The 15,455-nt window shown below is 36.1% G+C and overlaps 1 protein-coding gene across 7 annotated transcripts in view; it reads right to left on the reverse strand.

Annotated features, from left to right (window-relative positions):
- Window positions 1-376: 376 nt before the first annotated feature.
- LOC149554371 (uncharacterized) overlaps window positions 377-15,455 on the reverse strand; it is a 39,375-nt gene continuing 24,296 nt past the window's right edge. For 2 of the 7 annotated variants that reach the window (XM_089828455.1, XM_089828453.1), the window contains exons 5-10: window positions 15,066-15,421; window positions 10,646-10,857; window positions 2,033-2,289; window positions 1,743-1,921; window positions 940-1,030; window positions 377-677 (exon numbers count right to left, since the gene is read on the reverse strand). In XM_089828455.1, the coding sequence (XP_089684581.1) occupies window positions 947-1,030; window positions 1,743-1,921; window positions 2,033-2,289; window positions 10,646-10,857; window positions 15,066-15,421 (1,088 nt within the window). In that variant the 3' untranslated portion in view covers window positions 377-677; window positions 940-946. Of the gene's footprint in view, window positions 678-788; window positions 1,031-1,742; window positions 1,922-2,028; window positions 2,290-10,645; window positions 10,858-15,065; window positions 15,422-15,455 lie in introns of those variants that run through there. The other 5 variants (XR_016364354.1, XR_016364352.1, XM_089828454.1 and 2 more) reach the window with 3 other exon arrangements.

Below are 15,455 nucleotides of genomic sequence, written 5' to 3' on the forward strand. Positions count from 1 at the left end.
ATCCAGCCCCACCCCATTTCACCCACTAAAATTGGGAGGGCTAAAATTCTAAGGCTCCTATCTTGTAGGAAGGATTCCAATTAAAGCTCTATCCCCCTCTAAAATATTACCATGGAGCCACCCCCTCCACAAAAATACAGCCCAAGCCCCTTCCATAGGACCCCTGTCTTAGGGGGCTTAAGCTGGTCGTATCCGTATCCAATACCGTATCCATATTGAACGCATGTCCATGCAACTTTGTCCGGAAATGGCAATGCTCCAGAAACAGATATGAATTAATCATGACCAGCATAAGATATCCTGAAGCAGCCAAATCACTGTGCAAACGAAATTATCACAAACACATGGAAAACCATGAATCTTTCTTTCTGCAACGTTGTTGTAGATGTAATCAAATTAAAATAAATTTATTATGTAGTCTTCAATATTCTCATCACAGAAAGTAATTGGCATTTATACAGGCAATACAGCACTTTTGGAAATTGTATAACTCCCCACTACGCTAACAAAAAGACGGTCATCAAAATGGAGCTGGAATCCCCGGATTTTTGTAATCTGCAGCTTGCTTCAGCCAACAGGATGTCTACCAAATTCCTCTGCATTTTATTCCAGTAATTTGTTTTCTTCAACAAAGAAACAGAATTATCAACACTTGTATTGTTGCTTGTCAAGTCCTTCTGCACCAACAACTCAAATGCTACGCGAAATCAATTTGTCATCCTAAAATAACCGATACAATTGCACAATAGAGCCACATTCAAACACCCCAACAATTATCGCACGGATAATAATATAAAAAATAACGTTGTTTGATTGTTAAATTTTTTCATACAGCCAAAATACATCTTGTGAAAAAAATGCCCACTGGAATTTTGCTAAACACAGCACCAAACATGGGACTTCTAAATTTACAGAAGCAAAATTGCGAGTCACGACCACCTTTTGATTACAAAGAAATGCTTTTTTCAGTTGTTGGTCTGTCATCCGTCCTGTGATGAAATAGTTTTGCCATCCCCCTACGCTCACAATCCTGCAACCAAAATATACGAACATATACATAAAAATGTATGTAAACCCATTTGACCAGTGACTTGTTCAATAAGGCCATTATCTGTAGCATATTTTGGCAGTGAAAAAAAACACAAGAACCAAGTATATGAATTTGTTTTACGGTTTTACGCAGAAATATGAAATCGAATGGAATTCAGGTTTAGAGACAACTATGAATGACCAAATGTTTCAGCAAACAAAATTGTGATATAAGCAAGCAACATTTTTGTACTTGTTTATCTTTTGGGTTTGTACGAATATAATATTATCTTAAAAGGTGCTCTTCATGAAACAGTTATCAGGCAATTGTGATTATTCCAGCTTAACATGTGAAGCAACTGGAAACCCTAAACAACTTTCAATTTTCTATTTGATTAGAAGGGCATATGAGGACACAACAGAAATCTTTACTGATAAATCGATTGAAATTCAAAATATCATTGGATCATTGTCATTTGACAACATGACAAGTCTTCTGGGACTGAAAAGTCTTTTCGACTAGAGATGCAATGTTTTCTCCAAAATAATGCATACATTTGTAATTCAACATTCATTTCATAAGCTTGTTTCCAGTTCCAAGAGATTTAAGAAGAAAAGTGCATTGGCAAATGTAGCAATCAAAGCATGCAAAATACAAGAACATTGTAATGCAGAGGGTAAAATAGAATCATAGCAACTTAAGATTCAATTACCTTGAACATATTTAAGCGAAAATGCTTGTCTGGGTTCATCCTCCAAAGCTTTAAATATGTGTAAGCAAAGCTAAGCTGGTCACGTGGAGTGAAACGATCAACTTCATTAAACCAAAGGCATGAAAAGAGATTTGACATTGGGGTGTGAGCTCGCACGATAAAGGATCCCTCAGGTACATCTGGGAGAATAAAAAATATTATTAAGCAACTCAGCTAAGGCCTTACACAGCTGAAATATCAAATTGCAACTAATTGCAACATTTTTGGATGATAGAAAACAATATACATACGACTTGGAAGGAGCTTGTTTGGATCTGTGGCATTAAATCTTGTAAGACCATCAGATTGGTAAAATGCAAACTGTTCATCAATGATAGTGTGATTAAACTTATTCAGCTTCTTGTTTTGAATCACCTCCTCCCACACACAGTGACGATCATAGTGATTTGAAATCGCATATTCAAATCCTCGGCGCCACAGAAAGTATTCCAGTATTTGGAGTGGATCACTTTGGAGTCGCAACTTACTGTCTAGCCATATGGAGTACCTGAAAGGTAAAATGCACAAAATATACAGTAAGGGAAATATCTAATCTCTTCGATTTCCCAATTACCATGACTAAAACCTATAATTTATGCTGTCCAAGAGTGAAACATTTTGAGGGGCCAAATACATAAAAAAATTCCTTATTTATTTTTTATCAATTAACATTCTAATAAATTATGTAGATCTGTGTTCAGCTCTTTTGTGCATAATGTATTTCGGTCCACACAATAATCAGAAGCATTGCTCAAAATTTGATCAAGATATGAAACAATAGTCAATACATCAAATACCTTCATAAACATGTTTCCTTTCAGAAAGATAACCTTATGTTAGGTTGCTCAACATAGACAAGAAAAATCCCAAAACTTTGCTGAACATGATCAAATTAGTGTAATTTCTAGCTTCAAGATTGTTGCAGTTTTTCATTCCAAGAACTCTTCATTTTAGCAATTGTACTTGTAAACTATACTCTACCCATTCTAGAGCTAGCAACAATGTTATTTTTAGTCGCCATTTATAAAAAGTACTTGCAAGCAGCACAAGCCTTGCAAATACTTGCCAAACAAGTACTGAAAACTTGCCAATAAGTCACTAGTCCACAAGAATCAGCCAGTATTAAAGAATACATTTCGCCCATCGAAACCAATCAAATTTGTTATTTTCTGCATTGCTCTTCTCATTGTCAGTAAATTTTGCAAGGCAGAAAAAAAATGGGTAAAAAGGATTTACAATCACAGGGTTCATTTTCAGGAAAAACATGGGTTTCTATTAAATTTAGTCTAGGTTCAACCAAGTTCATCCAGGATGAACCCGTTGAAAGAAAAATGCCTCCTCATTGACTCCCTAGCCAGACTAAGCAATAATCTAAACTGTGTCAAACCCCGCCCAATAGGCATGGCAGGCCAAGAAACAGTACCATAGGGGTTTTCTTCAGATTTTTCTGGTTTCTACAAAAAAGAGATGTAGCAGCAACCCTACAGACCTTAGTTCCTTGCTTGGAAACATGGAAATATAAGTAGAAAGCCAAAAATCTTGCAATATGTAATGCAAACTTTAAGGACGTTTAGCAAGAGGTTAATGTTAAATTCATGGATCTTCTGCAAATGTTTACAATTCTCTACTAATTCTATTTGGGCAGATTGCTAGAAGAGCAGACTTATAGATTTTGGTGTGTCTTCTAATCTACAATCTAACCCTACCTTATACCTAACTCAAGGGGCATGTTCATTGAATGGACATGTCTATTGAATGGACATGTCCCTCTCTAGGTTGGCCTACTTAACAACATAATTGTTTCCTCAAGATTGGTGCCCATTCCAAGAGTTACTAATGGTTAGTAACTAACTAACCACATTAGTAAATAAGAAGGCTTATAAAAGCCACAAGGAAGATGCCAATCTATTTAGAGGGAACAATATGTTCTAGTGACCAATACTTAAGGGAACTCATGCATCTAGATCAGACTGATCTGAAAATCAGAATACTTATCTTGTCAAAGTTACAAGGAATTGACACTCCCTCTTAACTTATAAGATAAGTGATAGAAACATATCTAGCAACATCAATAGAGATGACTAAGCATAGATATACACTCTATACCTTTTTGAATTTCAAGCATGATGTATCATTATACAAATGATACCTGAAAACACATCATATTACAAATCTTGTAATATAAGCTATCACTGGAGCTTGTGATCAAATCACTAAGCATCGTTTGTAATACAAACTATCAAATCACCTAGGTTTGTAACACAGGATGTTTGACAAGGCTTGTGATATGAAGTATTACCTGAACTTGTGATAGAAGTATTACCTGAACTTGTGATAACAGTATTGCATAGAATGCAATACTCAAGATAAAGACTAGAGAATAATTAAATTCTCCCTTTACCCAAGTTGTGACCTCTGGAGTTTTAGAAATGTCACTATCACAACATGATCTTGATTTCATCCAAGATCTAGACTCTACCAGCAATCCATTACTAGAATGCCTTAGAGATAAAATCCAGAGAATAATTAAATTCTTCCTTTATCCAAGTTGTGACTCATAGGCACACAACATGATCCTGAATTAAGATTTGCCAGTACACTGGATAAAATCCGGAGAATAATTAAATTCTTCCTTTATCCAAGTTGTGATTCATAGAAATAGAAATGCCTCCATCACAACATGATCTTAAATTCATCCAAACCTACCAGTAGTTCTCTACTGGTTAGAACATTATTTCAGAGATCGTCACCTCTTATAATGTCTTTATACAAGTGTTCATTATTTCAGAGATTGTCACCTCTTAACTAACAAACACAAATCAAAATCCTGACAATAATATAGATTATCATAAGAATACAAAGCAATTCAATCATACCTAGATCTTTCCTGAGATGATCACTCTTAGAGAGGTTTGATAAAAGTACCTACTTTCTAATTTCCAGTACTTAAGGATAAATCTAGAGAATAATTAAATTCTCTCTTTATCCAAGTTGTGATTCATAGACATTGAAATGTCTCTTTCACAACAAAATCTTGAATCTATTCAAGATTTTCCAGTAGTCCTCTACTGATTTAAAAAACACCATAAGATCATTTGCTATCACTACAAGTTCGTGCTAGAGGATTGTTTTCTATTATTGCAAACTGATGTTTATAAAGGCAGGCCCATCAGATGGTTGCTTACTTTAGATTTTCCAGACTCCTACTGTATATCAAATCTTCAGAGCTGCTTATTCAAGATTGCCTTGATGAGATGTTAGACTCCCTCTGAATCCAAAATTCTTTCTTACAAGAACATTCTTCAAAAAACAAAATCAAGGCATATACTCTTCTTATAAAAAATACAAATGAAGATATTATAGACATATGGTAAAAGAAGAGCTCAAGTACTATAGATACTTATCTTTCCATCATAACCTTGATGAAAGCTTTTGTACATTATGAGTATACACCATCTTGACATGGTACACTCAGTCTTGACATGGTACACTCAGTCTGAGTTTGTATAACCTAGATCCTGGGGAGTCAACTGGATCTTCTAGGTACTCTCTCTGACATATAACCTTTTTATAAGATGATACTTATGATTCTCTGCTACAAATTCTTTATTACTTGGGAATCAATAAAGCATGGTCTACTCCCTCTGAGCCAAGATTCACCATTGCAGATCATTTAGCTTCTCCTTTTGTCAAGAAGGCATACCATGCTAATGATCTTAGTGTCACAACATGATGTCACTTTATTCCCTCCTTTCTAAGAGAGCCAATACTAATAATCTGAATAGTCATAAGGTTATATAGAATGCATTTTTTTCTAAGTCCAACAATCATTAACACTCCCTCTTGGACTTGAGGAAAGATCAGAAATGCCTTGAGTAAAATGCTTTGGTATCGCATATGATATCATGAGTATTAGCCCCCTAGAATATCAACGATATTCACCAAATACTCTTTGAGTAATGGCCTTCCAGAATGGCAAATACTCACCAAATATTACAATGAATTTTGTGCTTGACTATAGTCTCCAACAGCCTGATGTATCCTCCTTTAATATTCCTGACTTGACAAAGCCTTACCAAATGTATCTCCCATCTCAAGATCACAACCTTCATTTTTGGCCAATACCATAGAATTAAATATGCTAGAATCCAATTTAGCCAATTTCAATACTCCCTCTTAGCTAGGGAAGATTCAAAACATTCAAAATATTCACATAATCACTATGGCATTCTCAAAGGGTGATATTGAACATCATGAACTTTCTATGATACCATCTTGCATACTCGCAAAGGATGGATCTACCTTGCATTGCCCATAGAAGGTGGGAGATACAACTAAATGTATCAATGAAGCAGTCTACATATCTCTCATCTTCGGATTTCATTCCTCTTATGAAAAGTAATTGCTCCTTGGTAGAAGAATACTTAGATACATCTGGTACTCTAACCTTGGTGCCATCCTAAAAGCTTTTCACAGAGATTAATAACAGTCCAAGAGAAATATCAATGCTTGAATCATTCATGATTCATTATCCAAATAATATAGCATGAATTAATAGCAACATGAAGGATTGAAGAGCATTATTCAACCATAAAAGAATACTTATCTCTTTGTACTTCTTGGTCCATCCGCAGTCACCAGATATAAGCATTCAGCAACATAGAAGTCAGACTAGATCACATGCTCCAGTCCATAGTATATTCTGAAATCCTTGACTTGTATTGATCTTGAAGTAATTTCAAGTGCAGACCTATCTTAGTTCATTATGTTTCCATTAAAATGTAAAGTGTTGCTGCAGAGATAATTACCCCCATAGGTAAAATACACACCCTTGCCCACCACAAGAATAGGCCCATCAAACAAATTGTCATCCATACTAAAGTTAGCCAGACTCTACAAAGAAGCTAGAGACTAGGGCACTAGTCAGAGTACCAAGACTTCCAAGAATATCAAAGGTACCCCTCATTTGTGACCCCTGCTGCCTGTTGACATCAAAACTTGCAAACTGCTGCTATTCTGAGATTGTTTGTGAATTTACAAATGTAACAATCAAAACATATGGGTCAAAGGGTTTCATGTTAGCTACTTCAAGAGTCTCTAATATTTCATAAGCCAAAGGAATCCTTCCATCTAAATGAATTCAACTTCGAGGTTAATTTGAATCCAGATTGGATCAGGATAGGGAAACCAAAAATTGTTCCTTATCAACCACAAGCAATAGTTGGCTTGACTAATGATTTCTCAAATATAGCTGCCTAGTTGTCTAGTCATCTCCAAATATGGAACTTATTCAAAGAAAATTCTCAACTACATCAAGAATGGAAATTCTCAACTACATCAAGAAGGGCCATTCACTGAATGATCTTTCCTTCAACTTGCTTCTTTTCAACGTGTAATGTGAAAGCCAAGGCACTTTCTCAATACATTTGTATCCCCTACTGAATGATAAAGTCATTCTACATATTCAAAATCATGTGGTCATTATCTTCATATTGATTAAGAGCATCTATTTCAGAGAATACTGGAGGATCCCTTCCAAACAAAAGTTTGCATGACCGCACATTTGTTTTGGTGTCGTCATAACCTAAAGCTGAGGTGATGGGTAGAATGTTAAACTATATCTAATTTTGTCTGGAACATCGCAAAATAGCCCAACCACTCATATTCCTTTGTTGTTGCTGAACTCTTGGCCTGCGACCATTAATTTGTAACCTTGTGATCAAAATCTACTCCAAATAAATAATGTAAATTGCAGTTTGAGAGTTGTTATTCACTAGCGACTTCTTCCTGACACCCCTATGATCTCCACAGTCATTTCTATTGCTTTTGGCCTCCAACACTATAGCTGTGATGATCAATTTGTTTGAGAAGCTTAAGTACATCTTATTGAGGCAAAAATCCACTTTTGAAGAATGGAATAGAGAAGGCAATTTTTCTGCGGGATCCAAAATTTCGGTTTTTAACAAGGATTTAAACCTGTCAAGTCTCAAATCATCATCTTCCCCTAAAAAAAAATTATTGGTTTCTTTAAGAAGCGTAAATGGTGGATAACATTGGCCCTTGGGAGCACCAACCCAATAAAAAACTACCTTCGATTTGACAAAGCTTTTGCTGATACCAAATGATGGGATTTCCAAATTTGGATTTCACATTGTGTCGTCCTCTAACAACCTGTGCTTGTGGGCATTTTTCTAGTCAAGTTCTCTGCACTCAATTTCAGATCTTTTCACAAATTTCTTCCTTCAAAATCTGATTCAAGGCGATGCCGCTTGAACTCCAGCTCTTTTTTCAGGAAAATCACCTTCCGCAGAAATCAATGTTTCCACCCAAGACATAAATCCTTGACGTTTTGGCAAAGTCAAATCTTACACTGAGACAAGCTCAACAAACACGCAAACCAGCAGTGATGAGGCCTTTAATGATCATCACCTCATGCCCTTTGGCCAGTGTATCTCACCGGGGCACTAAATGGATTTTATCGTCTCATTGAGATAAAGCTAGATTGAATCATTACTTCAGCTGCTCCTGCTCATGTGGCTCACCTATCCTTCCACACACTTGTCATCTTTTCTTTTCTTTTCTTTTTTTTTTAAATTAAATGATTGATCTGCAAACTGACGTCAATATTTTATAGATATTTGAACTCTTCTGCAATCGTGCTTATAATGATATAGAATGGATCTTCCATTGATGAAGTCTAAGATATTGTTTGTCCTTGGTACAGGCATATGAATTGAGCATGGCTCTGATACCATGTTAAATTCATGGATCTTTTGAAAATGTTTACAATTCTCTACTGATTCTATTTGGGCAGATTGCTAGAAGAGCAGACTTATAGATTTCGGTGTGTCTTCTAATCTGCAATCTAACCCTTCCTTATACCTAACTCAAGGGGCATGTTCATTGAATGGACATGTCTATTGAATGGACATGTCCCTCTCTAGGTTGGCCTAGTTAACAACATAATTGTTTCCTCAAGATTGGTGCCCATTCCAAGAGTTACTAATGGTTAGTAACTAACTAACCACATTAGTAAATAAGAAGGCTTATGAAAGCCACAAGGAAGATGCCAATCTATCTAGAGGGAACAATATGTTCTAGTGACCAATACTTAAGGGAACTCATGCATCTAGATCAGACTGATCTGAAAATCAGAATACTTATCTTGTCAAAGTTACAAGGAATTAACAGTTAATGTTCTCCTTTCAGCTTCTGATTAAAATAAACCAAAGAAAAAGACAACAGCAAAGGCATTGGCAATTCTAATACATTTTATACTTTCAAAAGGCCATTAAGGGGAATTGTCATCTTGCAATGGGCCATGAATATAGGTATTTCAAAATCTAAGTAGTTGCAGATCGAGCATTTTTGTTTCTGTACGATGGGGATCTCTGCCCTGTCCTCATTTCCCATAGGCTTTTACATGGGGTCCAATAATTTTTAATTTGAGGAAGAGTGTAATAATTTCATTAATAAATTAAATAAAGGTTTTTAAACACTCAATTATAAAAAAATATTTTTAAATACTTCGGTCAAAAAAAATGTATTGAAGGGTCTATTTTGGAGAGGTTTAAAAAGGTGTTGCTTGGCTTCACTTTGGCATCTTGATTTCATTTGACATTTTCACTTTCCAAAATCGAACCTAATGTCAATCTTTGCATATGACAAAGCAAAACCTTGGCTGTTTGGAGATCCTCGAGGATGAAAAACCTCTTGGACCTCCATTTTCCAGATTTAGGGACAATGATTCTCATCTCCACCTAGGGCATCTTCACATGGGTGTTCCACTTCCATTGGAGCTGATTTTGGCAAGTTATCTTCAAGTTTCCATTAGTCCAAGAAAACTCAGAGAAACAATCGACTACTGCATTGCAGTTATGAGATTGTGATTATTGTTGCATGGAATAGTGTTTAAGAGAAGCCAATATGAACAATTGAACCAGAAAAAGAACTCAGAAGACAGGCAATCATATAAACTCATTTTGAGCTTTATTCAAAAAACATAGCTAATAAAGAAAATTGAATTTCCAGATAGGACAACAATACTTCCAGAGAGAATAAACAAAAGAAAGCTCCATCAATATGTGGCTGAACTCAAGTAGGCATATCCCAAGAGATATGTTGGTTAGGAAACAGCCAAAAACTACACATATTGGGCACAACATATATATTCACATTATTTACTTCTCTTTTCAAATACAGCAAGCATAACAAATAATATGAGAAAATTCCATAATAATATGAGAAAACTGCCATAATAAAGCATATATTATTGTGCAATAAAAAATTGTCAAAAGAAACATGCATATGAGAAAACTCCATAATAATATGAGAAAACTCTCACTGATCTCTCATCCTGAATGCATTAATTTTCCCACATGCAGTACGATGCAATCATAAGGATATCAACTAATATGAAATTTCCTATTAACCTAAGCTTAGGAAAATATAATACAACCAAAAAGGCCATTTCCACATTGTCTTGAGTGGGTGCCTTATCATATTCTCAATCAATGCATACTTCAATGCCGAAAAAAAAATGTGTTCTGAATATTTATTTGCAAATTACTTGCAAGAGCTTGGAATAAATTTGATCTCTTTTTAAAAAGGTGCACACTTTCCAAGTGTGAAATTCCACAAAGAGACTCAATAAATTAATAGACATGTTTGCTTATAATGTCCTTCCCAAGTATGATAGGTTGCTTGCCAGCTAGCTAGCTCACAAAAGAATAAAAAGGCACCGAAATTAGAAAACAATCATTTTATGCTGTGGAAAAGCCTTCAATTCACCAAGAGAAAGTACAGAAACACTGCAAGCTAGTTAATCAATATTGTCTTATATAGATGTCTTCTTTTCATGTTACCTGGCAGATGGAAAAAGACGATGAGTCAAGAACTTTGGCACCTTCCCACTCCGACGCATATCCATAAACGGTAGATTTTTAACAACAACAATCCTCCATAAGCCTATAAACCCTTTGTCATCAGGATGTCGCCCCTCTGCAGACATTGTATCCAATGTTCTCTCATCAATAAACATCACAAAACATACATTCTTCTTGGATGACTGTGTAACCTGCATCAATGCAAGCATAAATAATTAAATGTGAGTACAAGATGAAAAGCCAATTATTTGGCAAAAGAGGGACTTCAAATAAATCTCAAATTTAAGTATTTTTCATAGCAAGATGTTGGAAAATAGAATAGTAGGATGTGTAAAATTGAAATACACCAATAATTTGCATGACTGGCTTATGATCTTCAAAGTGGATGCAAGTGATGTGTGCTTATCACGTTAACTGTGAACTTGTGCTAAGGGTTGATATACGTGTGTGTTTGTGTATACACACATATCTGTGTCTGTGTGTGTCTGTGTGTGTGTGTAAATTACATATGTGTACGAGGGCATGAAAGTTATTTGTGGAGGGTATGCATACACTTATATGTGAAGGGTATGCGTACACTGGTGAAGGGGCAAAAATCATGCTGAGAGAAATCTTAATATACGACAACAAGAAACCCAATAGAAGTCAAAGATGGTGAAAGCCACTTCCAACCTTGACGGAAATTGCAGAATATATGTAGATACAATTCAGAAAGGATAAATAGATAGAAAAGAATAACGAAGTGACTAGATTGCCCATCATTAGTTGAGTAAGCAATAGTGTTAAGGTGGACAATTGTTTGTGCAGTGGGTTGGTGCTCACAAATACAGCAATGGAGGTTGGTGCTTCCAGTAGGTCAGAGCCTGTGGGAGTTGGAGCTTCCAGTGAGTCGGTACTCATTAATATAGGGGTTGAAACTTCTAGTAGGTTGGAGCCTATAAAACATTGTAAAGGAAACAGTTTATATAAGAAAGCATTTATTTGCCGTGGTTATTCTCCCATTTTAGATTTCCCCATAAAATATTGTGTCTTAGTGTTCATGTGCATAATTGATCATTTCAGCATCTGAAGTTAATTGTTTGGATTTAAGTTTTATATTGGCAAATTTGTTATTATACCGATTCACACCCCCCCAGTGTAATTGTGTGCTTTTTCGGTATGCCACTTCGTAATGATGATTAAGGACTACATGAAGGCAACCTCACCATGATGGTTAAGAAGAATAGGAAGCCAAAGAGGATAAAGTGCACTTTGTGACATAGGGTTGATGATCAAGGGTACCCTATTTCCGCTCCTATTTCCGCTCCCCAACTATCCTTGCATGGATCAATTATTGAAGTGAATAAGATAAGCATCTTCAATCATAAAAGGAGTTGACATGATGGAGGGGAATGGTGTAAACTTAAAGCCCTCACCAAGTACACGACCTCATGATGATTTAAGGACCGTAAATAGAGGACCACGTGAGGCCACAAAGGATAAGGTCATGTTGTTGGGCCTAGGGTAGGGGATATATTGGGCACCTCATCATGTCTTCCAAAGCCACTCTCGTTATGGTTGAGCTCCCATGTAATCACTGAAATTTTGTTGTGTAGATCAATATGAATTTGTGACCTAACCCTAGAATTGGATAGGTTTTCATGATACATCTATGCTATTATCTAATTTGATAGCAGTTTCCAAAGTAGGCTTATCTTATTCTATTTCTCGAGTAAGAATTACATCACTAACTAGATTTTGCTCCTGCCTCATCTTGGAATTATGAGTTTAGATCAAAGTATAAGGCAATCCCAAAAAGGGACAATACAAATACCTGCATCCGTTCTCCTCCTCTATTTATTCTAATTGTGCCTTTAAAGCTCAACTGAATCATCCAAAAGATTGGCATTCCTCGAGTTGACAGAGACTCGTAGAATCTTATTTGAGCCTGTTGAAAAGTGCAAGATCAGATCACCTTCCTGATTGTATTAAAAGGGAAGAGGGCTCTCAAGGCTCTCCCATTCTGTTTTTTGTTAAGTAAATAGGGAGCAGATATGTCTTCACACAAAGGTTTAATCACACAGTCCTGGAATGGAGGGTACTAGAATGGAGGCCACTTTGATGCTGTTAATGGGATGGTCCTCATCTAGAGAATATTGCCTTCTCCACAGAGGTGCCTTCCCCCAGCTTCCATTCTGCTTCCCCAGCCTTCCTAAAATGCCTCAAGGCAGCTAAAACTGCATTCTAATGAAATTCTAATCTGGTAGATTCCCCATGCCATTTTGTTGTATCTCTTGTGAATCTTGCTTGTAAGGTTGTTCTACGTGTACAATGATTAGAGGAAAGAAATCATACAAGAAACCCCCACAAAGTTGCTTCTAGATTATGTTATTGTGCTCTCCAAAATCGTGAAAAATTCTAACAATTCAGAGTACCAGTTTTCTTCAAAAATGTCTCAAACTCTTCAAATCAAGCCCAAGTGTTCCTCAAAAATGATGCAGACTCCTCGGACAAGGTTCATCCTCAAAATTTCCTGAGAAAGATGACAGCAATTACAACATGCTTCTTAAAGGGCCCATGCATTTCCAGGCCATCTCTTAGATTACAGACAGCAAGGATTAACAAAAAGGCTAAAGGAATGAAGAAAAATATCCGCCTAAATGAAAGAATAAAACTTAAAAACTATGATGATTTTGGATAAATTAGTTATTTTTATCTAGAATAATGCTGCTTAGTTATTTTTATCTAGAATAATGCTGCTTATGTGTACCCAAGGCTCCAAAAAGAATTAGCATTTCATAGAACTTAGCTACTAAAAGTTCAACCAACCCGAAGAGGATAAGTGATAAAATTGTGCAACAATGATTAAGCAACATTAGTAGAGCAGTCATTTAATGCAGTCAGTTCAACAATTTCCATTGAACAAGTCTAAATACATGGTCCATATCATTGAAAGTTACTAGCATTGAATACCTCAAAAGAAGAAAAGACAACATTAACCTAGATCATAACATCAAATAATGGAGGGTTTACTTTTTTATGCCCAAATATGTTTATCACAAAAATCTTGGCTTCCCGGCTTCTTCTACATAGCCTTGTTTATTCCTGAAATGAAGTTATGGTTCTGGCATGGGCTGAAGATTTGCCAAGGGTCTGACCTGGGCACCTTGAACCCTCGGTGGACCCATGTGGTTACAAAAATACAGTTCCGGTTACGAACAGGTCCAGGACAGCCGGGGTTTGCCCAGTATCCAAACTGGGCACCCTGGGTCCCCCAGGTCAGATTGTGTGCAGACCGTTTCATTTCCTGGGCACCCTGCATCCCGCAGGTCAGATTGTTCGCAGACAGTTTCATTTTCTGGGCACCCTGCGTCCCCCAGGTCAGATTGTGCGCAGACCATTTCGTTTTCCCTAACTGCTTTCTTCTCAATTTTCTTATAAATCTAAGTTGCTGGTTCGGATTCTGGTTCGGATGCAGGTTCTGGGTTCGTCCATACAAGATTTTTTTTTTTTTTTTTTAATTTTTTTATATGTAAAATTATGCTGCAGCAAATAAGTTCATAAACCACTATATGAAGTGTGGGTGTGTTTTAGGGTTGGGTCGGTTGGATAATAAATCAGATTATATTTCAAATTTAAACCGAAAAAACGCCTTTTCAAAACAATAAAAACATTAAAAGGTCAAACTTTTTTGGTTGCACATCCAAATTTGCTCCAAATTCACCTTGGGTTCTTCTATCAACTACAAAATTCGCTTGACAATCGTCCAGGGTCTGAGAAAGAGGATCCGCAGGGACTTCATCAAATAAATGACAAATTTGACAAGAACTGGAACCGACTTCGAATTTAGCTATGAATTGAATGTCAAATTTGCATGCTAAGGAGCGAATTTGGTAAGTTTGTTATAAATTAGAGCTCCACCCAAACAAAATTACAGCAACACTTAATTAAATATAAAAAGATTACATGGTTGCCCAACAAATGTACTGGGCACAATGGATGAGCACAAATGCTTACTTGCTAATACTATATTCTTTTTAAATAGTTTGATCCACAGAAAAAAAAACCTTTCTTTTGAGAGTCTACTAAGCATACCCATGTTCTAGAGAACCATATTTAATTGGCATTCAATAAATATATTGATATAGATAGATATTAAAGGTACAGTCATCTGTACTGAACCTGGGATAGAAAACCCACCACATTGTAAACCCAAACTTCAAACCCATACCCAAAACCAATATCATGTGTAACTAGCCAGAAATTTTCTTAGAATTTATTTTTCAAGTTATAAGCATTTGTATATATCCCACAATTGAGAGCAGGACACAAATATTTAAAAATGTAAAGTTAGAAATTAAAATAAACTGCATCAGGAAAACCAAATTATTCTAGTATCAAAAATGACAAGAAATCTAACCTTTTTACCAGGTGGAGTCCTTAAGTTATCTGAGTTTCCAAAGATGCAGGATGAAACAGCAATGTGGCAAGTATTTAAAAACTGTGCATCCTTTTCAGACAAATCAAATCCAGTACTTGGGGAGCCCTTGGGCCCATTTACAAAGCCACAGTGAATTTTCTGGTCATGAGCAATAAACGAGGCTTCCCTCTGATCAAGACTCTGATGCCCGCCAAATCTTGGCTGCCAAACTTCAACTCCATATGGTTTCTCTTCATTTTCTACATACTGTAGGGAAAAATTTGCAAATTTTGAATTCTCATCTGGTTCTACTAGCTGATTTGTAGAGTTCAAAAATTTTGGCTCACATAAGACAGCTGAAGAAACAAAAATGCATTAGTAATGGACAAC

The sequence above is a fragment of the Cupressus sempervirens genome, chromosome 5, assembly GCF_028749045.1.
Source record: "Cupressus sempervirens isolate cs-2001-9-10 chromosome 5, ASM2874904v1, whole genome shotgun sequence".
In the NCBI taxonomy this organism is placed as follows: Eukaryota; Viridiplantae; Streptophyta; class Pinopsida; order Cupressales; family Cupressaceae; genus Cupressus; species Cupressus sempervirens.